Genomic DNA, 22,643 nt, shown 5'->3' with positions numbered 1-22,643 from the left:
GGCCAGGTTTATTGTCAAACGAAGCACAGTAATAGTTTCCTATATACTCTACAGAACATACTACGAATATGTGCCCCTGGCAATGGACACAACTCAGTCAGTGGTGGGACACTCCACTGCCCCCTAGGCTGGACGACGATGTGCACTTCCAGACCTATTCTTATAAAGGTGCAGAACAGCTTACTCATCCCTCCTGACGTATTGAGGTGCAGCCCCTTTACTCATTAGGGTGCTGCTTCTCCTGTTACATGTTGGTTCAATCAAATCTATCCATCATGTTGTCCTTTCGACCCTGTCTTTAAGATGCACCTGCCTGTTCCTAGTTATCTCTGGGGAGTGTTCTGATAGCATCTTGGCACAAGTTCCTCTTATTAGCACTTATGTGTGGATGCACCTTCTTCTAGCAACCCTCTTCTTGCCAACTTCTGTGAGTGGGGCCTGCCTCTGGCTCACAGCCCAGCTTTTGCTTAGCAATGCCTGGAAGTACTTTGGTTCAGGCTTCAGGCCTCAGACTGGGCCTCTAACACAAGAGTTTATGTTTCAGGGCCTCATCTTACTACACTCGTAAGTCATGTGCCCCAGCCCCCTAATCATTTTCGTTGCCCTCCGCTGGACTCTCTCCAATTTGTCCACATCCCTCCTGTAGTGCAGGGACCAAAACTGGACACAGTGCTCCAGATGTGGCCTCACCAGTGCCGAATAGAGGGGAATAATCACTTCCCTCAATCTGCTGACAACGCTCCTACTAATGCAGCCCAATTCTGCTGAGAATGTGGGTGTCTCACCACTGCCCTTTACTGGATGGAATCAGAACTGCTCAACTTTGTGGAGTGGTCGGGGTGTGCTGCACAGCGAAGTCCTGGGAGGCCACAGATTGGTAATATGAATACTTTTGCCTCCAGGGCCATCAGGGATCGCTAAGGGGAACACAGCTTTTCTTATCCTGCTGACGGCCCCTCTGCTCCAACTGAAGTGGGAACCGCAGAGGCTCAGAACAATCTGACAATCAGATGCAAGGTGTCTCAAACCAGGCACCAAAAATCACAGCATCTTCCACATGCGGGCCTCAGCTCTCTAGCAACAGCCCTTCCACACCCTGAAGAAGACAGGCTGGAGTCAACACGCTCAAGTGATGCTACCGAAGACAACGTCGATCACTTGGGTGATTTGACTTTAAGGAGCTAAACGCTGGTCTCTGGTACTAGATGTCAGCTAGGGGGGTCCAGGAAGCAGGTTACACCTGCCGTCTGATTCTCCGTGTTCTTGCTACCAAATGGGCCAAGGAGAACATCACAAGACTTTTGGAATTGTGGTTAGCAGTGCCAGTTCTAGGGCATCCTAACTAGTGAACCCCTGGTCTGAGTCACTTCAGGTCTCCCAGAGACGTCCGCTGGCGGGACTGTAGTTGTTCTGCCCTTTTATCTGAGGCTCTCAAAGTGCCTCGCAAAGGGGTATAAATGTCACTACCCGCATTGTGGAGAGGGGCACTTGCAGGGCTGCCACTAGACCCCATGTCTCCTGACTCCCAGCCCCACAACTGGCCCATGCCCCCAGGGTGAGCTCTTACTCTCTGCGTCATGCCGGTCTGGTGACTCTGGAGGTAATTTCCGGACGTAATCCTTCAGCAGGAGTTCATAGCGTGGGATCCTCTGTACCGGCTCCAGCATGTGGTGCTGCAGGGTCAAGTTAGCACAGACTTCCCTCTTCTGGAAAGGGACAGCAGAGAACCAAAATTAGAGGGAGAGACACACCCACACAGTGGAAGTGCGGGCTCCTCGCACACACCCCGACCCGCCTCAGCCCGGCCTGGAGGAGCCAGTTTGGGTGAAGGGGCTCCACCAGGAAACATGCTGAGCATCAAAGCCAAGGAGGCCAGGTGGTTCTGAGCCTCTTTCCAGATCTAGTGGAGCGTCACCTGAATGTCCACAATGAACTCCTGGAAGGGGGGGGACTTCTCCCACCAGGTGGTGATCAGCTCAACCGCCTTGTCGAAGTTCTTCACGTACTCGCCGTACATCTTGAGGAACGGGGCTAGCTTCTGGATGACATCCCCGATCCTGGGATTGGAGCTCCTGCCGGCAGAACCCGGGAGATCAGCACCTCTGCCAGGTCAGTGGAATGGGCCGCAGAAGCTGCCCAGAGAAACTGAATCGGCTTTTCACCTGCCACTGACATAGCAAGAGGCCGGGGAAGTGAGGGGGCCAGATTGGTTCAGGGGAGGGGTTGCATTAAGAGTCATTACACATTTCAGACAGTGTTTCAACGGATCTTCAGCTCTCATCCCTCTGTGTCAAACCCAACAGGGCTCCTGCAAGCACCCTACGAGGTTCTGGCTCAACCCAAGACTGAGGTAATGTGGCCTAGCGGGTAGAGCACAGGACTGAGACACAGGAGACCAGAGGTCAATTACTGACTCAGCCATTGGCCTGCCGGTGACCTGAGGTAAGCCACATCACCGCTCCGTGTCTCAGTTTCCCCATGTGTAAAAATGGGGGTAATGATACTGACACTCCTTTGTAAAGCGCGTTGAGCTCTATAAATGAGCTAGGTGTTTAATAATAACCATGATTATTAATCACTCTATCTAGCTGCTGAGTTATCAGTGTCTGGGGAGCTGGGAATTGGTAGTGGGAATTCACATCTGGATTGCTGGCCTTGGCTGGTAGTGAGTCATCACTCAGCATTATCATCTGATGACTACTCAGTGGCATCGGGGAGCTGAATTGGTGGCATCAATTGGGTTTCTAGAGGGCAGGTGTCCATGGTACTAAAGTCCCATCACAACTGACCCTGGACAGGTCCTGAACTAGGCATCATGAGATCTCCTAGCTCTGCCGCTGATCACTATATGGTCTTGGGGAAGTCACTCCCCCTGTGCCTCAGTGTCTCCATCATCTTTGGTTGAAAGTCTCAGCAGAGAGGCCAAGGGTGAAAGGGTCATGGAGACTGAACACCCTTCTCGTGCCCAGGGTTGTTTATATAGCGCAGGGTTGAGAGAGAGACAGTGTGTCTCTGTAAAAACAACAAGGAGTCTGGTGGCACCTTAAAGACTAACAGATTTATTTGGGCATAAGCTTTCATGGGTAAACACCTGTGTCTCTGTGTGTGTACATAAAGCTGACACTACTACTGTCCATGTTCGGGGAGATTCTGGCAGCCCTGGGGAAATAATCTGGCACTTCCTACATCATTACAAAAAAATTAACCCACATCAGATTTGCTAACTGTGTATGGAGGCCAAAATGTCAAGCGGGCTTCAAGCACCTGCAAATAAAAATAATAATGGGCAGGAATCCGGTTCCCTTACTCACACTGAGTAGTACTTGACTCCATGAGTCAATGAAATAAGGTCATACTCAGCATGAGGAAGAGTATCAGCATCTGGCTCAAATGGTCTTGAGAAAGTGCTTTCCAGCACACTGGCTTGCAGAGCAGACCGGGTAAACATTCAGGTTTGATCGTAAGCCCCAATTCACAAGTGCTCCCCTCCCGCCTTCATTCTAGGAATAGAACCCAGGCGTCCTGGCTCCCCCTAACTCACCAATCCTCCATGCGTTTCTGCAGCTCTGGCAGGAAAAACAGGGCGTGGAACTGGTAAATGGAGGAGATGTTGGAGAAGATCATTTTCACCACATCCTCTGGGATGCTCTTCCCGCTTCTGGCTTCCTTCATCAGCTCTGCAAAAAACACCTGGAAAGACACATTCCCAACCGTACAGTAATAGGAAGGGGCAGTGAGCGTTTCTGCTGCTCCTCAGCATCCTGAGTGGGGAGGCTTCACTCCGCTGAGGAAGGGAACTCAGAGGTTCCTTTAGAGACAAGCAAGCAGCCTGGGGACCATGTGGCTCCAGGTGGAATAGTGTCTAGGGTGGAAGGACACTCACAGCTGGTCCTAGATACGAAAGGGCTGGGAAGGGAGGAATGGACTGAGAGGTAATAGAATGTTCCAGGGAGAAATGCACGGATGCGTCATGGACTAATGGGGACAAAGGCACTTCCTGAAGGGCGATGCTATCAAAGGGGCGTGGGGCTATCAGGAATACACTGCAGGGATGAATACAGGTCAATGGTGTAGGCGTTTCTCTAACGAGCGAAGGAGCTGTGCTCCCTTAGGAGGTAATCAGATGAGCTGGCCTAGGAGCAGAGATGTCCTGGGGGCAAGTTAGCATGTTCCAGGGGTGACAGCGCTGAATGGTTTGGAGCAAAGGGGGCTATGTTTAATTTTGAGAACAGAACACTGAGGGAGGGGGTCTGGTAACAGTCTTCAAATATGTGAAGGACTGTTGGAAAGAGGATGGGGATCAGTTGTTCTCCATGTCCATTGAAGATAAGACAAGAAGTAATGGGCTTCATCTGCAGGAAGGGAGACTTAGGTTGGATATTAGGAAAAACTTTCTAAGTCTCAGGATAGTTACGCTCTGGAACAGGCTTCCAAAGGAGGTTGTGGAATCCCCATCGTTGGTGGTTTTTAAGAACAGGTTGGACAAACCCCTGTCAGGGATGCTCTAGGTTTACTTGGTCCTATCTCAGCGTAGGGAGCAGGACTAGACGATCTCTCGAGGTCCCTTCTAGCCCTGCATTTCTGTGATCCTATCCCCATACACACCCATGCATCTGTAAAGTAACTGCTCTGGGCCTGGGGTGTAGTAGATTCCTTTTGGTTGCCCAGCCTGGGGTGCAGAGACAACTTGAACAGTAACCAAGGCATGTGAGATAGGGGTGCAAAGACTCTTTCTGGGGGTGATGGAATGAGATGAAGAGGCGGCCTCGAGGAATAGGCTCACAGGCCTTAGGTGCGTAACAGATAGTCCCATCAGATCTTTGTGCCTTAGTGTTAAGGCAAGTGGCCTCTAGGCCAGTGGTTTTCAAACTGCGGGTCATGACCCAGTACTGGGTTGCGGAATGGAAGGCACTGGGTCGCGGCAGCTCTGGTCAGCTCTGCCGACCGGGCCGTTAAAAGTCCCGTCGGTGGTGCTGCCTGGCTGAGGCAGGTTAGTCCCTACCTGTTCTGACACTGCGCTGTGCCCCGGAAGCGGACAGCAGCAGGTCTGGCTCCTAGGTGGGGGGGGGAGCCCACCGGGCTCCGTGTGCTGCCCCCGCCCCAAGCACCGGCTCCTCACTCCCATTGGCTGGAAACTGCGGCCATTGGAAGCTGGAGGGAGAGGGGGCAGTGCCTGCGTGCGAGAGCTGTGCAGAGCCACTTGCATACCTCTGCCTAGGAGCTGCACCTGCTGCTGGCCGCTTCCAGGGCACAGCACGGTCTGCGGTGCCAGGACAGGCAGGAAGCCTGCCTTAGCACCCCCGCTGTGCCGCTGACCGGGAGCTGCCCGAGGTAAGCCTGTACCCCAATCCTGCACCCCGATCCCCTGCCCCAGCCCTGAGCCCCACCAAACCTGGAGCCCCTTCCTGCACCCCAAACCCTTCATCCCAGCCCCACCCCAGAGCCTGCACCCCCAGCCCAGAGACCTGACCCCCTCCTGCACCCCAACCCCCTGCCTCAACCCTGAGCCCCCCCCAGCCCTGAGCCCCCCCCCAAACCCAGAGCCCCCTCTTGCATCCCAAGCCCCTCATCTCCGGCTCCACCCCAGAGCCTGCATCCCCAGCCCAGATCCCTGACCCCCTCCTTCAGCCCAACCCCCTGCCCCAGCCCTGAGCCCTCCCCAAACACAAAGCCCCCTCCTGCACCCCAAACCCCTCATCCCCATCCCCATCCCGGAGCCTGCACCCCCAGCCCAGAGTCCTGCCCCTCCCACACCCCAACCCCCTGCCCCAGCCCTGAGCCCCCCCCCCGCACCCAAACCCCTCATCTCCAGCCCCACCACACAGCCCTCACCCCCACACCTCAACCCTCTGCTCCAGCCCTGATCCCCCCCACACCCCAAACCCCTCATCCCCAGCCCCGTTGTGTCGCGGGCATCAACAATTTTCTTCAACTAGAAAGCCAAAAAAAACATTTGAAAACCACTGCTCTAGGCCATTGGTTTCTTACTCTCCAGCCCTGTACGGAACTGTTTGGGTCAGATGGCATTAGAGACTGGCTGCTACTTCCTGACCTGGTCCAGAAGGTGAAGTCGATTGACATAGGCTTGCTCTGTTTCCAACAGCTCCAATGCAATTTTCTTTTCTTCTGGATCCTGCGTGTACGGCAGAGGGAAAAATGGGTTTGGTCAGGCAGGTAGGAACAATGGGCGACCTGACAGAGGGCCAAATCCAGCCTGAGTGTAAGTCAGTGGAGTTTTTCCAGATCAGCTTAGGGATGAATTTGTCCCAATGGGACTAAGGCAATTCCCCTTGGCATTCCATAGGCCATATATGTGACATGAAATCAGGGCAGTCCTATTATTCATTAATACATCAGAGAAAGAGAGAGAGAGAAGAGGAGAGGGACTTGTGTAGCGTGGCTAAAGGGTCTAAGCATCTACCCCTGGGCTCCCTGCAGACAAGTCTAAATGCCAGCTGGGCTGATTCAGCGCTCTCGGGGAGACAAGCTGGGACCCCTTTCCACTTCGTTTTCAGGGGGGAAAGATCTTTTGGCTAAAACTTTAAAAAGCAGCATCCTGCCTGCTCTCCATGGATATTAAAGAGTTCATGGTCTTTTTAGTAAGAGCAGCTGGCTGATTTCAATGGGAATTAGACATCTAAATAACTTTGAAGTTCAGGGACCAGGTCTCTCCCCAACCTGCCATGCTCAAGGCCACGCTAGCAGGCTTCCATTCTGATTTCTCTCCGGTCCAGGGACAGCTGTTTTACACAGTGGTTTTCATGCCATTATTCTAGGCACTAGGCTGACCTCATTATTATCAGCTGAGTGGAACATGGAGGGATCTTAACAAACTCGTGAAGCAAAAGTGTCTCAGCTCATACAAGATCCGTGCGCCTGTAGTAGTTTATATCTGTTATAACAGTGATACAGAAGCTGCCCCAGGGCAGATGGAGAAAGCACGCTCGGGCTGGGAATCAAGAGATCTGTGCCTCAGTTCCCCCTTGGGAAAATAAGGATAATGACACCAAGCTGCGGGGGGGGGGGGGGGGGGGGGAGGTGCTCTAAGGGTAACTCACTGTGGTCTGGAAAGTGCGTTGAGATATCTAGATGGGAATAACTATAGAAATGCAGGGCCAGATCCTCAGCTGGTGAAAAGCACCGTAGCACCATAGAAGTCAATGGCACTAGGTTGATTTACATCGGGCCCGCAGAGTATTACTGTCTTATACCTAGGGTTAATAAGACTTTGCTTTTTTGCAGCACCAGTCATCCAAGAGCTTCCCGTTCTCTACAAGCCCTCACCAAGAATTAAGACTCACAGCTCCCTTCAATGCAGCGGGTAAAGTATTCTCCCCATTTAAGCTGCCGCAGAGCTCCCCAGCAATCGTTTGAAAATCTGGCCACTTCTCAGAGTAGCCTCTGTCTGGATTTTTGAAAAGGTCAGCCTTCCTGGGGAGGAAACTGGGACACAGAGGGGTGAAGTGACTCTCATACAGAGAGTCAGTGGCAGAGCTGGGATTCGAAACCTGCAGTTCTGCCTCTCCAAGGTCTCTGCTCTAACCACACACCCTGGGCTGAGCCTCAGGCTTCAGTGCTTCACAGCAGTTCATTACCAAGCTATGACTTGTAGCTTCAATGCTATTATGTCTGGGATCGGGGCCATGTGCACCGATGGCCCTCTATGAACAATAACCATCTGTACTGGGGGCTAATAGTGTATCTCCTCAGTTACCCTCCAGCATTTAAATACCCCCCAGGGAAAGAGGCATTGAATGACCTGGTTCCTGTTGCCTCCAGGGCTTAACTCGCTGCCTGGCTGGGAATCCACTGACTGCTGACTCCGCCAGTTGCTGCTGTTGATTTTGCTCTTGAAGGAACTGAGACACTTGACGGTGAGCCCTCTCCGACCCTGCGGCGGGTTCTCCTCCGGCTCCTGACGCTGGGGCGGCTGGATTGTCCTCAGGGGAGGCTGGTGCCCCTCATGCTGGTTCTCCGGCTCTGCTCTGTCCTCTCTGGCCTTGCTCGGAGCTTTGCTGCCTGCTGTGGGTGGGAGCAACGCGGATGCTGGGGAGTTTGGTGCTGCTGGCTTGGTCTTGGTCGGGGGCTGGCTTGATTCCTTGCGAGGACTCCGGCAGGGTTTTTCTGCCCTAGGATCATGGAAACAGCACAGCATTCTTATTCCTCTGGTCATGGTCCAGTGCCAGCCTTGACGCCCTGTGCAGCCCAATGCAAAGTCATACAGGCCAGACCCCATCCCACTCCCCGCAACCTCTGCCTACCTACCTGTGACCCCCTTTCACATGGCTCAGCCAGGGCTGGCTTTAGCAAGAGCGGGGCCCGATTCCTGGGGGCGGGGCTTGCTGCAAGGAAGGAATCGAGCCGCACTCCGGCCATGTTCGCCGGGCTTGGGTCCGGCCCAGAGCCCCTTGGTGGCCGGAGCAGAGCTGCGCCGTGGGGGCTGGGCCGGGGGGCCGGAGCTGCGCTGCGGGAGCCAGGCCGGGGGGCCGGAGCTGAAGCCACGCCGTGGGGGCCGGGCTGGGCTGGGGGGCCGGAGCCGAAGCCGCACCGCGAAGGCCGGGCCAGGCCGGGGGACCGGAGCCGAAGCCGCACCGCGGGGGCCAGGCCGGGCCAGGCCGGGGGGCCAGAGCCGAAGCTGCGGGTTGGGCCGGAGCCGCGCTGCAGGCCGGCGCACTCGACCGGAACCGGGGCTGGACTAGGCCGTGCCTCCCCGGAGCCCTTCTCGCGCCCCCCACCACCCCGGGTTATCTGGTGCTGCCTGCCTGCCCCTGCTTCTTTTCAGACTTCCCGCGAACCTCTGATTCGCGGGAAGCAGGGGAGGGGGAGGAGCAGGGGGCGGAGCATTCAGGGGAGGGGAGGAGGGGGAAGTGAGCTGGGGGCAGGGTGGAGAGCTGCAGCGCGGGGCCCTCTTAGCGCGGGGCCCAATTCAGCCGAATCGGCTGAATCGGCCTAAAGCCGGCCCTGGGCTCAGCAACCCCTCCTTGTCTGTGAACCGCTGCAGCCACCAGTGATCTCACCTACATGGGGCCGGGGGCAAAGGGGTCGCTGACTGGTGCAGGGCACCTGTCACGTCTGCTCTGCCAGGGGACACGGAGACAACTAGTGCAGCCCAAAAATGTGGGCAGTACTGGCCAGGGAGGCATGAGGCCTGGCTGCTGGTTCATCACATGCCCAGAGCATGGGCTGCTTTGGCCTGCATCTAGGGCATCCTGACCCTTCCCCAGCAGAACCCAGAGGGCAGAGCAGCAATGGAAAGGTTTCCCCGGAGTGTGGTTCGCTTATAAAGTTTGCAGCTGATACCAAGCCGGGAGGGGTGGCAAGTGCTTTGGAGGATAGGATGAAAATTTAAAATGATCTGAACAAACTGGAGAAATGGTCTGAAGTAAATAAGTTGAAATTCAATAAGGACAAATGCAAAGTACTCCACTTAGGAAGGAACAATCAGTTGCATGCATACAAAATGGGAAATGACTGCTTAGGGAGAAGTACTGCAGAAAGGGATCTGGGGGTCAGAGTGGATCACAAGCTAAATATTATATGAGTCAACAGTGTGACACTGTAGCAAAAAAAGCAACATCATTCTGGGATGTATTAGCAGGAGTACTGTAAGCAAGACACGAGAAGTAATTCTTCCACTCTACTCAATGCTCATTAGGCCTCCACTGGAGTATTGTGTCCAGTTCTGGGCGCTACATTTCAGGAAGGATGTGGACAAATTGGAGAAAGTTCAGAGAAGAGCAACAAAAATGATGAAAGGTCTAGAAAACATGATCTATGCGGGAAGATTGAAAAAAATGGGGTTTGTTTAGTCTGGAGAAGAGAAGACTGAGAGGGGACATGATAACAGTTTTCAAGTACATAAAAGGTTGTTACAAGGAGGAGGGAGAAAAATTATTCTTGTTAACCTCCGAGGATAGGACAAGAAGCAATGGGCTTAAATTGCAGCAAGGGTGGTTTAGGTTGGACATTGGGAAAAACTTCCTAACTATCAGGGTGGATACGCACTGGAACAAATTGCCCAGGGAAGTTGTGGAATCTCCATCACTGGGGATTTTTAAGAGCAGTTTGGACAAACACCTGTCAGGGATGGTCTAGATAATACTTAGTCCCGCCATGAGTGCAGGGGCTGGACTAGATGACCTCTTAAGGTCCCTTCCAGTCCTATGATTCTATGATTTTAGGCCCAGAGACACCCTCCAGCAGGCCAGGACCCACTCACATCCCTCCCTGTAGACCATCCTCCCTCCCCCCAGTTATATAAGTTCTTCTAACTCGCTCATTGCCAATGCACCCACTGTGCGTGCACACATCTCCCACAAGCACACACCTTCATCCACACACTCAGGAATGCACACACCCTCCCACGTGCACACATCCCTAATGTGTGTGTGTGGGAATACAGTCCCCTTAGACACACACTCACCCTCATGCATGCACATCCTTGTACACACAGCCTAATGCACAAACTCATATATGCACACACCTTTGCACATGCAAACAAAACCATGTACACAACCCCATACATGCACACGCTTTCATGGCAACCCCTTATGCACACCCTTCACACATGCATACACAATGCCTTCACAAGGGTACATCAGGAGCATGCCTGTCTTTCTCTCTAAAGCTGCTGGGTCTTATGAGGGTCCTTCCTTCAGACCTTTATTCTAGAGAACATGTGTACACCTAGTACTGTGCGCCGGTGGGAAACTTCTCCATTTCTGTGTGCATTCTCAGTTGTGCTGATCCTGGCTAAACTCTTTTCTCTGTTCCACAATTGGCATTTGCATTTTGTTTCCAGCTTCCCCATCTCCCAAACAAACCACAAACCCCACTTTTATTTCCTCTTACAAAGTGTAGCTGGAGATCAACAAAAATTTGCCACGGCAGCAAATCTGATGAAAAGATCAAGCGCTGAAAGTAATCAAGCCCCAGCTACATCACAGACCAAATCTGGATCTCAGGAATAGCTGCACGCGGCCGAGATCATGCAGATCACAACGCTCAGGACAAAGCATGTGAGAGCTGGAGACAAAGCACTCTCATTTGAGGGGATCTTGCTATAGAACAAACTTCCTGAGCACACTGGCTGAATCTGGAGTCTAACTTTCTTTAGGAAGCTGGAAAAACTTTCCTCTCTGAAAGAGTCTTTCCGCCATAAGAATGGTACTCACAGCCCTTGACAACCCCTTCTACCTCTAAACCCCACCCCTGATGCCTCCTTCTATTTCTACAGTCCTGCCAAGCAAAGAGAGAAATTTAATCTAAAAAACTCTAACCCCAAGCAGAGTATTGACCTTGAAATAGGAACTGTGGCAGCCTCCATGAAATCCATTAGGTATTTGGCTGTTGTTACTGTTTTTACCTGGAAGGTTCCCAGATACTATGGTGATGGGCAGCAGGATAAAGCTCTAAAATAAATAGAAAAATACAAAGCCAGGCATGAGCTGTGCTAAGTACCAAACTTTCCTCTACACCTACTTATGTCACTTATGTGGCATAAAGCCACAGAGATCACAGTAAGTCAACACAGGGAAATGAATCAGTTCAGAAAAGACCTGCAGAAAACTGCAAACCCATCTCAACAAGATAATTGAAAACATTCAACGGCTGTACCTGGGCAAAAGATTCTCCTCTGCCATTATATTCTGACTGATCTGTAGTGAAACCGAGTTCAAGGACACTGAACCGTGATATGTGAGTGAGATGCAGAATCTTTTTGTTCAGTGTCTGTACAGCATCTAACACAATGGGGTCCTGGTTCATGACTGGAACTCCTAGGCATTACAGTAATACATATTAATCACCACCATCATCATTAACTCTTATATAGACTTTTTCATCCACAGATCTCAAAGCATTTTATAGAAAAGGATAAGTATCAATATCCCCATTTAAAAGATGGCAAAACTGAGGCACAAGGAGAGGAGGTGATGAGGTCTCCTGACTTCTCGTTCAGTGGATGACTTCCATTGGACTGCACTACCTTTCTGTCTTCCATTTATTCTGACCTGTCACATTATTTTACCAGGCAATGTTGCAAACTGATAGGGTATCAAAAAATGAACATAATCTCTCCTCTAATTGAATATATTCTGTTCCCGTTCTTGACGTAGGTTTCTTAGGCACATGTGCAAACATACCTGGGAATCAGATCACTGCAAATAACAAACTGGACTATGGTCTTAGTAAAGTTCTGAGTGGCCAAGTGTCCGCATCGAATGACAATTAGCTCCTGCCATGACTATTAGTTCCTATACTGGCTGTCTCAGCGGAGAGCCTGCAGACTAAAAGCCACAATTACTGAACTCCCTCTGAGCCACTGGCCTTGGTCCCCCCAGGGCATGGTGGAGGCATGTTGGCAGGATTGTTTGGGGAAAACAGGCACTGCATTACCCTGGTCCTTCCGTGATTGAATGGAGAACTTTTGCGAAGCTGCAGCGTTGTGGGGTTGCAAATCTGGCACCAGCGCTAAAATAGATATTAAATGAGCAATAATAAATCAGGGTAACCCTGAAGGTCCTGTGAAGAGCAGACTATACCCAGAACTCACTGTGGGGAGAGGGAGAATGGGGACTGAATTGAGTTCTAATGATCAGCAAATTCACAGACTTCCCTTCAGCCCCTGTTCTCCTTGAACCTGTCTCCATCCATCTCCTGCTCGCTGAGTCCTGATTTGCACTTAGCAGTCAGGAAACTTTCTCCTTACCTGGGATCCTCAAACACAGCCACGAGATTAAACACAGTCATTCGATTGCCTCGTTCCCCCTCCATGAGGCTGGCTCTTGTGACTCAGAATTGGTCCCTGTAAACCAGGTAAGAAAGAGCTGCAGAGAGACCAAGACAGCTCCCAGATACGTCTTCTGAGCCCCCCTCTCTCTTTCTGTCTTTAGATGTTTCCGGGATATGCAAATGTACTTGGCTGGGGAGATTTGTGAGAAGTGAAGACAACCTGCAGTTCTTGTTGTCCGGGGAGTGAGAGCGTCTTGCAAATATTATATGGGTTGGCCTCAAAAGGAAAAGTAAAGAGGAAGTAATGCAGGCTGCAGCAGGGAGAAACTGTGAAAACTACTGTGCACTGAAATAGATCCAGCGCAGACATGACTTCAATGTACGTCTAAATTAAACCAGCTGGATGGGTGACCTTAATGAAGCAGTGCCAAGCCAGTGTGTGCAAATCTGTAAGGGAACATACAGTAATAAACCAGTTTGCCCCTGGTGTGTAAGGCCCTAAAAAACATGCTAGTATGTGCAGGTTATCAGAGACCCAATGATATATGCCAGTGTGTGCACGGCAGTGGAAGATCCTACAGTAACAAGCTACTGTGTGAATGCTCTGGGAGACCCTATCATAAAACACTTGAATGTACATGTTATCAAATGCCCTACAATGACTACTTAGTACTGTGTGCATGGCTATAGAGAGACCCTATAATATCCCACTGCGTGCACATTAAGAGAGAAGCATGAGTATGTGTTATGAGAAACCCAGCAATAATATGCCAGGGGTCTGCATGCTACAGGAGACTCTCCTATAACATACCGGTGTATGTATAGTTTGTAATGTGTGTGCTGCCATAACATGCCGGTGCACCCTGCAGTCACATGTTATGGGGGAGGATATATAATCATAGAATCATAGAAGTCTAGGATTGGAAAGGACATCGAGAGGTCTTCTAGTCCAGTCCTCTGCATTCATGGCAGGACTAAGTATTACCTAGACCATCCTGACAGGTGTTTGTCTAACCTACTCTTAAAAACCTCAAATGACAGAGATTCCACAACCTCCCTAGGCCAGGGGTTCTCAAACTGGGGGTCGGGACCCCTCAGGGGGTCACGAGCTGTCAGCCTCCACCCTAAACCCCGCTTTGCCTCCAGCATTTATAATGGTGTTAAATATATAAAAAGTGTTTTTAATTTATAAGGGGGGGTTGCACTCAGAGGCTTGCTATGTGAAAGGGGTCACCAGCACAAAAGTTTGAGAACTACTGCCCTAGGCAATTTATTCCAGTACTCAACTATCCTGACAGTTAGAAAGTTTTTCCCAGTGTCCAACCTAAATCTCCCCTGGTGCAATTTAAGGTCACTGCTTCGTGTCCTATCCTCAGAGGTTAACAAGAACAAATTTCTCCCTCCTCCTTGTAACAACCTTTTATGTACCTGAAAACTATCATGTCCCCCCTGAGTTTTCTCTTCTCCAGACTAAACAAATCCAGTTTTTTCAAACTTTCCTCACAGATCATGTTTTCTAGACCAGTGGTTCACAACCAGGGGTACATGTACCGCTGGGGGTACACAGAGGTCTTCCGGGGGGACATCAACTCATCTAGATAGTTGCCTAGTTTTACAACAGGCTACATAAAAAGCACTTGCAAAGTCAGTACAGACTAAAATTTCATTCAGACAATGACTTGTTTGTGCTGCTCTATATACTATACACTGAAATGTAAGCACAATATTTATATTCCAATTGATTTAGTTTATAATTATATGGTAAAAATGAGAAAGTCAGCAATTTTTCAGTAATAGCGTGCTGTGACATTTTTGTATTTTTGTGTGTGATTTTGTAAGCAAGTAGTTTTTAAGTGAGATGAAACTTGGGCGTACGCAAGACAAAATCAGACTCCTGAAAGGGGTACAGTAGTCTGGAAAGGTTGAGAGCCACTGTTCTAGACTTTTAATCATTTTTGTTGCTCACCTCTGGACTTTCTCCAATTTGTCTACATCTTTCCTAAAATGTGGCACTCAAAACTGGACTCAATACTCCAGTTGAGGCCTTATCAGTGCAGAGTAGAGCGGAAGAATTACTTCTTGTGTCTTGCTTACAACACTCCTGCTAATACATCCCAGAATTATGTTCGCTTTTTTTTGCAACAGTGTCACACTGTTGACTCACATTTAGCTTCAGATCCACTATGATCCTTAGATCCTTTTCCGCAGTACTCCTCCCTAGGCAGTCATTTCCCATTTTGTATGTGTGCAACTGATTGTTCCTTCCTAAGTGGAATACTTTGCATTTGTCCTTACTGAATTTCATCTTATTTTCTTCAGACCATTTCTCCAGTTTGTCTAGATCATTTTGAGTTTTAATCCTATCCTCCAAAGCACTTGCAACCCCTCCCAGTTTGGTATCGTCCGCAACTTTATACGTGTACTCTCTATGCCATTACCCAAATCACTGATGAAGATTTTGAACAGAACTGATCCCTATGGGACCCCATTCATTATGCCCGTCCAGCATGACTGTGAATCACTGATAACTACTCTCTGGGAACAGTTTTCCAACCAGTTATGCACCCACCTTATAGTACCTCCATCTAGGTTGTATTTCCCTAGTTTGTTTATGAGGTGGTCATGTGAGACAGTATCAAAAGCCTTACTAAAGTCAAGACAGACCACATCTACTGCTTCCCCCCATCTACAAGGCTTGTTACCCTGTCAAAGAAAGCTATTAGGTTGGTTTGACATGATTTGTTTTTGACAAATCCATGCTGACTGTTATTTATCACCTTATTATCTTCTAAGTGTTTGCAAATTGCTTGCTTGGTTATTTGCTCCATTATCTTTCCAGGTACTGAAGTTAAGTTGACTGGTCTGTAATTCCCCGGGTTGTCCTTATTCCCCTTTTTATAGATGGGCACTATATTTGCCATTTTCCATTCTTCTAGAATCTCTCCCGTCTTCCATGAGTTTTTGGCTCAGATATCTCCTCAGTCAGCTCCTTGAGTATTCTAGGATGTATTTCATCAGGCCCTGATGACTTGAAGACATATCACTTGTCTAAGTAATTTTTAACTTGTTCTTTCCCTATTTTAGCCTCCGATCTGACCTCATTTTCACTGGCATTCACTATGTTAGACGTCCAGTCGCTACTAAACTTTTTGGTGAAAACTGAAACAAAGAAGTCATTTAGCACTTCTGCCATTTTCACATTTTCTGCTCTTGTGCCCTTAATAATATCTCTTTGAAAAATTGCCAACACTCTTGAACTGTTTTTCCCTTTAGACTTGCCTCCCATGGGATTTCACCTACAAACTCCCTGAGTTTGCTGAAGTCGGCCTTCTTGAAATCCATTATCTTTATTGTGCTATTTTCCCTCCTACCATTTGTTAGAATCAAGAACTTTCTCATTTCATGATCACTCTCATGCAAGCTGTTTTCCACTTTCAGATACTCAGCCAGTTCTTCCCTATTTGTCAAAATCAAATCTAGAAGAGCCTCTTCCCCTAGTAGCTTTCTCTACCTTCAGAAATAAAAAAATTTCTCCAATACATCCCAAGAACTTGTTGGATAATCTGTGCCTTGCTGTGTTATTTTCCCAACAGATGTCTGGGTAGTTGCAGGCCCCCATCACCACCAAGTCCTGTGCTTTGGATGATTTTGTTAGTTATTTAAAAAAGCCTCATCCACCTCTTCTTCCTGGATAGATGGTCTGTAGTAGACCCCTACCATGACATCACCCTTGTTTTTTACCCTTTTTATCCTTACGCAGAGACTTTCCACAAGTCTGTCTTCTATTGCCATCTCAACCTCAGTCCAGATATATACATCTTTGATATATAAGGCAACATCTCCTCCCAATAACAAGGCAGTAAAGTAAATAACAAGGGTAAAGGTTATGGAAGGACCTACAATAACACACGGGTGGGGGCATGGTATGGGAGGGTACTACAATAACAAGGCAGTGGGTAAAGGTTCTGGGAGGACCTACAATAATACACCGGTGGGGACATGATATGGGAGGACAATAGAGTTGCCAGGCATCTGGTTTTGGACCAGAACGCCCAGTTGAAAAGGGACCCTGGCAGCTCTGGTCAGTACAGCCGACCGGGCCGTTAAAAGTCTGGTTGGCAGCGCTGTGGGGGCCTGGGGCTAAGGCAGGCTCCCTGCATACCCTAGCTCGGCGCGGCTCCCGGAACCGGCCACCAGGTCCCTGCAGCCCCTAGACGCATGGGCAGCCAGGGAGGCGCCATGTGCTGCTCTCACCCCGAGGGCCAGCTCCGCAGCTCCCATTGGCCAGGAACCCTTCCATCTGCCAATCCCTTCCCCATCTGCCAAACCGGGGTGTAGCTCATTGGGAAACCGGAGTGGGTCAGATGGAGAGAGGGCGCTTCCTCCCGCTGGCCACGGGGTGGTGCCCTTATGCCCCACACAGCACGGCTGGAGCAGGGCCCCAGTTTGTTCAAGCCCGGAGGTTCTGGGGTTGGGTCCGGAGCCAGCCTGTCCCTGCTAGTCTCTGACTCCACAGGGGATGGGGCAGTGTGTGCCATGCAGCAGCCTGGACTCTGTTTGCTTTGGGATCTTGCCTGGATGGGGCACAGGGGCCACCCACAGCTCTGACGGAGGGGTGAGGGGGTGGCTCATCTGTGCCAGCAGTGAGATGGCCAGGGGGAGAAGCCCGTTTCCTTTCCAAGCCCCTGCCCCAAGCCAAGGCAGGGTCTGCACGAGTCCCTGAGCCCTTAGCACCAACGGGGTGTGACCTGCCCCCGGGGGGCCTGTCTGGGGAGCAGGCTGCCCCACAGCCTCTGTCTGTGGTTTGCTTTGCTCTGGAGCCCCACTAGCAGGCCCTGGCAGCCTCGCGGGGCGGGATCTGGCTTCGTCCTGGGTCACCCAGCCAGCGCCCCCCTGCTGATGCCCTTGCTCTCTCTCTCCCACGGAAGGGGCCTCATTAACCCCGTGGGCGGTGCCAGGAGTGCCCGGACAGCCCCGCTGCAGTGTATCTCCGTGGCAGAAGGACACTCCAAGCCCGTTCTCTGCATGGACGCCACTGATGAGCTGCTCTTCTCCGGATCCAAAGGTCTGCGCCTCGTGGGCGAGCCGGCTGCTGAGCTCAGGGTGTGATCACTGGGGAGTGAGCCTGTTACCCAGGGGAGGGGCTGAGCCACCCTGAACTGTGGGGACAGGACAGGAGCCTCCTGCTCGGACAGCACCAGCCTGCCCGAGAGCCCCAAATGCCACAATGGGCTGGTGCAGTTCTGGGTCCCCCCAGCAGAGGGCAGCAATGCTGCACGAGTCCTTAGGCTGAACAGTTGTGTGGTGACATCCATGAAGCGAGTTGTTGGGGCCTCTGCCCGGTCCCTAGTGGCCGGATGTTCACCTTGTACTAATAGCCCCTCCCCCCATCGGCAGGTCCGGCGGAGGTGCCAGGGGCTGGATAAGCCATGGGGACTGAGCTCCCCTCTCGCCCCTGGGGCACTCGTGGGAGCAGGGGGAGGCAGTGGCGGGGGGGGGGGGGGGAAGAGCCGTGGGGTTCCTCTGCTGAGGACGGGAAGGGCCCTGCAGCGTCACATGCTCCCGCCTCCTCCCGCAGATCGGAGCTGCAAAATGTGGAACCTGGTGACGGGCCAGGAAATCGCCTCACTGAAGGGCCACCCCAATAATGTGATATTCATCAAGTACTGCAGCCACTCGGGGATGGTGTTCACCGTCTCCACCTCCTTCATCAAGGTGTGGGACATCCGGGACTCGGCCAAGTGCGTCCACACCCTCCCATAGGTACCTGGCGCCCTGAGGCTGCCCTGTGGGCCTGGCCAAACTCGACGCGCTGCCCTGCCAGTGTCCTGCACCCAGGGCAGCATTGCAAAGACCAGGCGGCCGGGCCAGTCTGCAGGGCTGAGATTAGGAATGCTGCAATGCTGGTCGCTCTAGCCTGGCCTGGCTCGCGGAGGCTTCGTGGCTTGGTGCTCTGCCAAGGCAGTTGCTTCTCTCGTCTGTTTCAGGGGGCACCGTGCACCCTACGATTGCTTTGATCAGGGATGGGTAATGACCCATCTGCAGCTGCCAGCACCGTTTCCAGACTCCAGCAAATCAGCCCCTCTCTCTGGTGCCCAGCCATAGACTGAGATGTCTCTTTGCCGGCAGTCCCTCCCCAGATCTAAAATCTGACTGGCGGGAATGTGCCTGGGCTGCCTGTCAACATCAACTCCAGGCCAGGGGTGGGGTTTGTGTCGCTCCGCCCCGGGCGTGGAGCTGGCATGCTGGCTGGTATGGGTCTGGCTGGCTGCTCGACAAGGCACCTCCCTTGGGGACGCCCCAAAAGCTGCTGCCTGGGTCACCCTTGCTGTGCCATTGCTCCTGGCTTGAGGGAACATGGGGCTGAGAGGAGGTCTCATCCTGGCACCACTGGCACTGCATGTGGCCAAGAAGTGGTGTTGCTTCACCCTCTATCTAGATGACTGGGGACAGACGCTCTCCAGCCTTCTAATCAGTCCACAATGGACTAGATCTTCCATTCCACACAATGTAAATTAACCCACCCCCCCTTCCCCGAGGGTCTCTGTCTTGAGGCTCACCTGTTTCTGTCTCTTTGGCTTAGCTCTTCGGGTCAGGTGATCTCTGGGGACACCTATGCCAAGACCACCACCCGCACCATCGCCAGCGTGCAGGGCAAGCCCCAGATCAACCAGACTGCGCTCAACCCCACCGGCACCATGCTCTACGCCGCCGCCGGGAACTCCGTCCGCATCTGGGAGCTCAACAGGTCCAGGCGGGGCTAGCTCGGGCTCCCAGGCGAGGGCAGCTCTTGTGGGGAGGGAGATGGGTGCTGCGTAGGCAGAGGGAGCAGCCATTCTGGGCTGGGCTGGGGCCTGCTCCCTCCTGGCTGGAAGCTGTGTTATTGAGGCAGGGATGGATTTGGCCTGGGACTATTGGCCTCAGCGCCAAGGCTCTTCAAAGGGACCCCAGAGCCAGAATCCCGGTGGAGGGGGAGCAGGAGGGTGGCCCCTAGCATAGACAGGGTGAAGGGCCACAGCCAGGACTGGCACCAGGGGCAGCTGCCCTGGCACAAACCCCGAGCAGCTTAGTCTGTCTGCTCTAGGGCTTCGCACTACAGCAGCTGCTGGGGCAGATCCCCGGGGTAGACGATCAGGCCCAAGGATGGGTGAAAGCAGGACCCAGCGCTGCAGCTCTTGGGGTGACTGGCTGGTGCACTGAGCCCCTCCGACACTGCTCCTGAACCCAGCTCTCCGCCCCTAGCTCAAGGCCAGGATCGCAGCCGATGGTGCCCAGGGACAGGGTATCCCCAGGGCGTTCCGTGCTTAGTGCCCCAGAGTCGGAGGTCCCAATTCGAGGGGGTGATGGAGAGGGGCCTAGGGCTGGAAGGGTCCCTGCTGGGAGCTTTGGAGACTGGGCCAGTGAAGGGCCTGCAGGAACAAGCGCCTCCTGCTGAGCACGCCCCAGACTCCAACGGCCCCAGCTCCTGCTTGTAGGTTGCAGCTTATTGGGAAGCTGACCGGCCACATCAGGCCTGTGATGTGTCTGACTGTGAACCAGACCATGATCAACCATGACCTGGTCGTCACCGGTTCCTAGGATCACTACGTCAAGGTACCCGGGAACCCTCCCCCTTCCCACTCATGGGCAGCAGCACAATAGGCCTTTGAGCCCTGGGCCCGCTGCTTGTGCCAACCCTCCCCACCCCCATGCATAGCCTGTATGTGCCAGCTACAGGGGCTCGATGTCCACCAAAGGCCTGGGGAGGAGGGGACGCACTGGGTGGGGTTGTCCAGAGCGCCCAGCGTCGGCCTAACTCTGCTCCCATGACGGGCGGGAGGGAGCCGTTCTGTTGACCTCAGCGGGAGCAGAAGGAGGCCAATGCTGAGCACATCTGCAAATGCCACCCAGGGTCTGAGAAATGCCATGAGCCCCCTAGGACTCGTGGCCTGTAGCCTTAGTGATGGGCCGCTCGCCAGCTGTGGAGACCGGAATTCCTGGTGCCCAGCCCAGGCCTTCCCTCCGCACCCCCGGCCAATGTGCCTCATGCGAAGGTGGAACCGGCCTCCTCCTGCCCTCTGTGGCCTCTGCTGAAATGAACGCCCAGGAGGCTATTTTGTCTTTGGCCCCCTGCCAGTCAGGCGCTGAGCTGCACCCACACGTCGGCCGCTAAACCACTGGAGGAGGTGGAGATTTCCAGTCCTAGCTGAGATGGGCGAGGTTCGAAACAGCAACCTGTATCTCAGCAATGAGCCATCATGTCCCCACGTGGCCTCCCCAAGGATCCCGGCCTGGCGTAAGCCGGCAGAACCCCGCTGCTGCCAATCCATCCCTGTCTCATTTGCGGGGAGCAAATACTTGATAATGGGCTCTTCAGTCTAACAGACAAACGTCTAACACGATCCAATGGTTAGCAGTTGAAGTTAAGACAATCTGCAGAGATCTCCAGGCCAATCACTAAACCTGCCAAGTAACACAGCCCCAGTGTGTGTTTTACTCACCTTTATCTTCTCCACAAGGAGGGCTTTGTTAGCATTGAGGTTTCTCTCTGGACTCCTGGCCAGATGGCTCTGCTGAGGGTGCTGATGCAATCCAAAAACTTCAGTTTCTGGGCCTCGTCCTACACCCCACAGAGATTAGACACAAACAGGAAGGTTAGAGTGGAAAGGAGCTGCTAGTGGGAGAGATGTCAGAAAGCTTCCCCCCAGTGCTGCTCAGGTTTTGATATGCCGAATGGCAGAAGGCCATTCATCTGGTAACAGGAGTGACTATCTGGGGAGGGGAGGGCAGCTCTGTATGAAACCGGACCAGAGAGGGAGCAGCTCTCACGGGGTAGGTGTCCAAAGAGGAACTGCAACACGGGGGCTAAGCAGCCAGACAGTCTTACTGGGGGCTTGATAGAGTGGGAGGAACAGCTGGGTGGGACACCCTGACACCCCAATATTCGCCACTGTCATGTCATTAGGATATGTTTTGTACAAAGTACTGTATGTCTTGTAAGGTATCATTCTAAACGTCTTTATCTGCTAGACATTAATGTCTTGTTGGATTGTATGTGCTATTGTTGTATGTGAAGTTATGAGTTCAGCTATGTATGTTACTGAAACACGTGAGGTTCAAAACAGCCTTTTCAGGTACAACAATTAAAATTAAATTCCTCAATGGCTTATTGAGGAAATGCACACAAGCACCGGGGTTACCCCAGGAACTATATGCAATAGAAATCTCTCCAAGATAACACTACCCAATAGAAGCAGGGGTGGGACAGCTAGCACAATGGTTTGAGCATTGGCCTGCTTAAACCCAGGGTTGTGAGTTCAGTTCTTGGGGGGGGCACTTAGGGATCTAGGGCAAAATCAGTACTTGGTCCTGCTAGTGAAGGCAGGGGGCTAGACTCAATGACCTTTCAAGGTCCCTTCCAGTTCTAGGAGATAGGATAGCTCCATTAATTTATTTATTTTTATTAACTGTTGGACCCAGGTCACAGCAAGAGTTTTCCAGCAAGTGGGAAGAGGAGATAAAAGGGGGACAATGACATGGGGGGGGGGCTCACTCTCACCTGGAAACACCTGAGGGACAAAGATTGAACTATGAGAAGTGATGGTGCCAGGCTGGAGAGAGATTCCTAGCCTGTGTAAGAAAACCTGGGAAATCCAAGCTGCAAAGCCAAGGCCGCGTGTGCCCTTAACAATCTGCCCACTCAGGGTGAGAATTTGCTTATGTAGATCCTGCCTATCTAGTGTGTAACGCTTAGTTTGCGTGTTGCATTTATTTACTCAAGCAACCGGCTCTGCCCTGGGCCCGGCCGCCCCAGCTGGAGGCAGCCGCGGGCTCGTGCAGCGACCAGGGCGAAGTCAGAGAGCTGCGATCCCCGCGCGCGAAAACCCCAAGGGGGCAGCAGACTCCCTGCGCAGGGGCCCTAGGCCATGCCC

The 22,643-nt window shown here is 52.2% G+C and overlaps 1 protein-coding gene across 5 annotated transcripts in view; it reads right to left on the bottom strand.

Annotated features, from left to right (window-relative positions):
- FGD2 (FYVE, RhoGEF and PH domain containing 2) overlaps positions 1 to 22,643 on the bottom strand; it is a 60,945-nt gene that overhangs the window by 11,378 nt on the left and 26,924 nt on the right. The window contains exons 1-8 of one of the 5 annotated variants that reach the window (XM_065595044.1): positions 12,710 to 13,143; positions 11,617 to 11,777; positions 11,298 to 11,411; positions 7,760 to 8,129; positions 6,053 to 6,133; positions 3,542 to 3,690; positions 1,916 to 2,072; positions 1,568 to 1,706 (exon numbers count right to left, since the gene is read on the bottom strand). In XM_065595044.1, the coding sequence (XP_065451116.1) occupies positions 1,568 to 1,706; positions 1,916 to 2,072; positions 3,542 to 3,690; positions 6,053 to 6,133; positions 7,760 to 8,129; positions 11,298 to 11,335 (934 nt within the window). In that variant the 5' untranslated portion in view covers positions 11,336 to 11,411; positions 11,617 to 11,777; positions 12,710 to 13,143. Of the gene's footprint in view, positions 1 to 1,567; positions 1,707 to 1,915; positions 2,073 to 3,541; positions 3,691 to 6,052; positions 6,134 to 7,759; positions 8,130 to 11,297; positions 11,412 to 11,616; positions 11,778 to 12,709; positions 13,144 to 21,212; positions 21,332 to 22,270; positions 22,627 to 22,643 lie in introns of those variants that run through there. The other 4 variants (XM_065595046.1, XM_065595045.1, XM_065595047.1 and 1 more) reach the window with 4 other exon arrangements.

The sequence above is a fragment of the Chrysemys picta genome, chromosome 4, assembly GCF_011386835.1.
Source record: "Chrysemys picta bellii isolate R12L10 chromosome 4, ASM1138683v2, whole genome shotgun sequence".
In the NCBI taxonomy this organism is placed as follows: Eukaryota; Metazoa; Chordata; order Testudines; family Emydidae; genus Chrysemys; species Chrysemys picta.
This window is presented reverse-complemented; position numbering and strand designations above follow the sequence as displayed.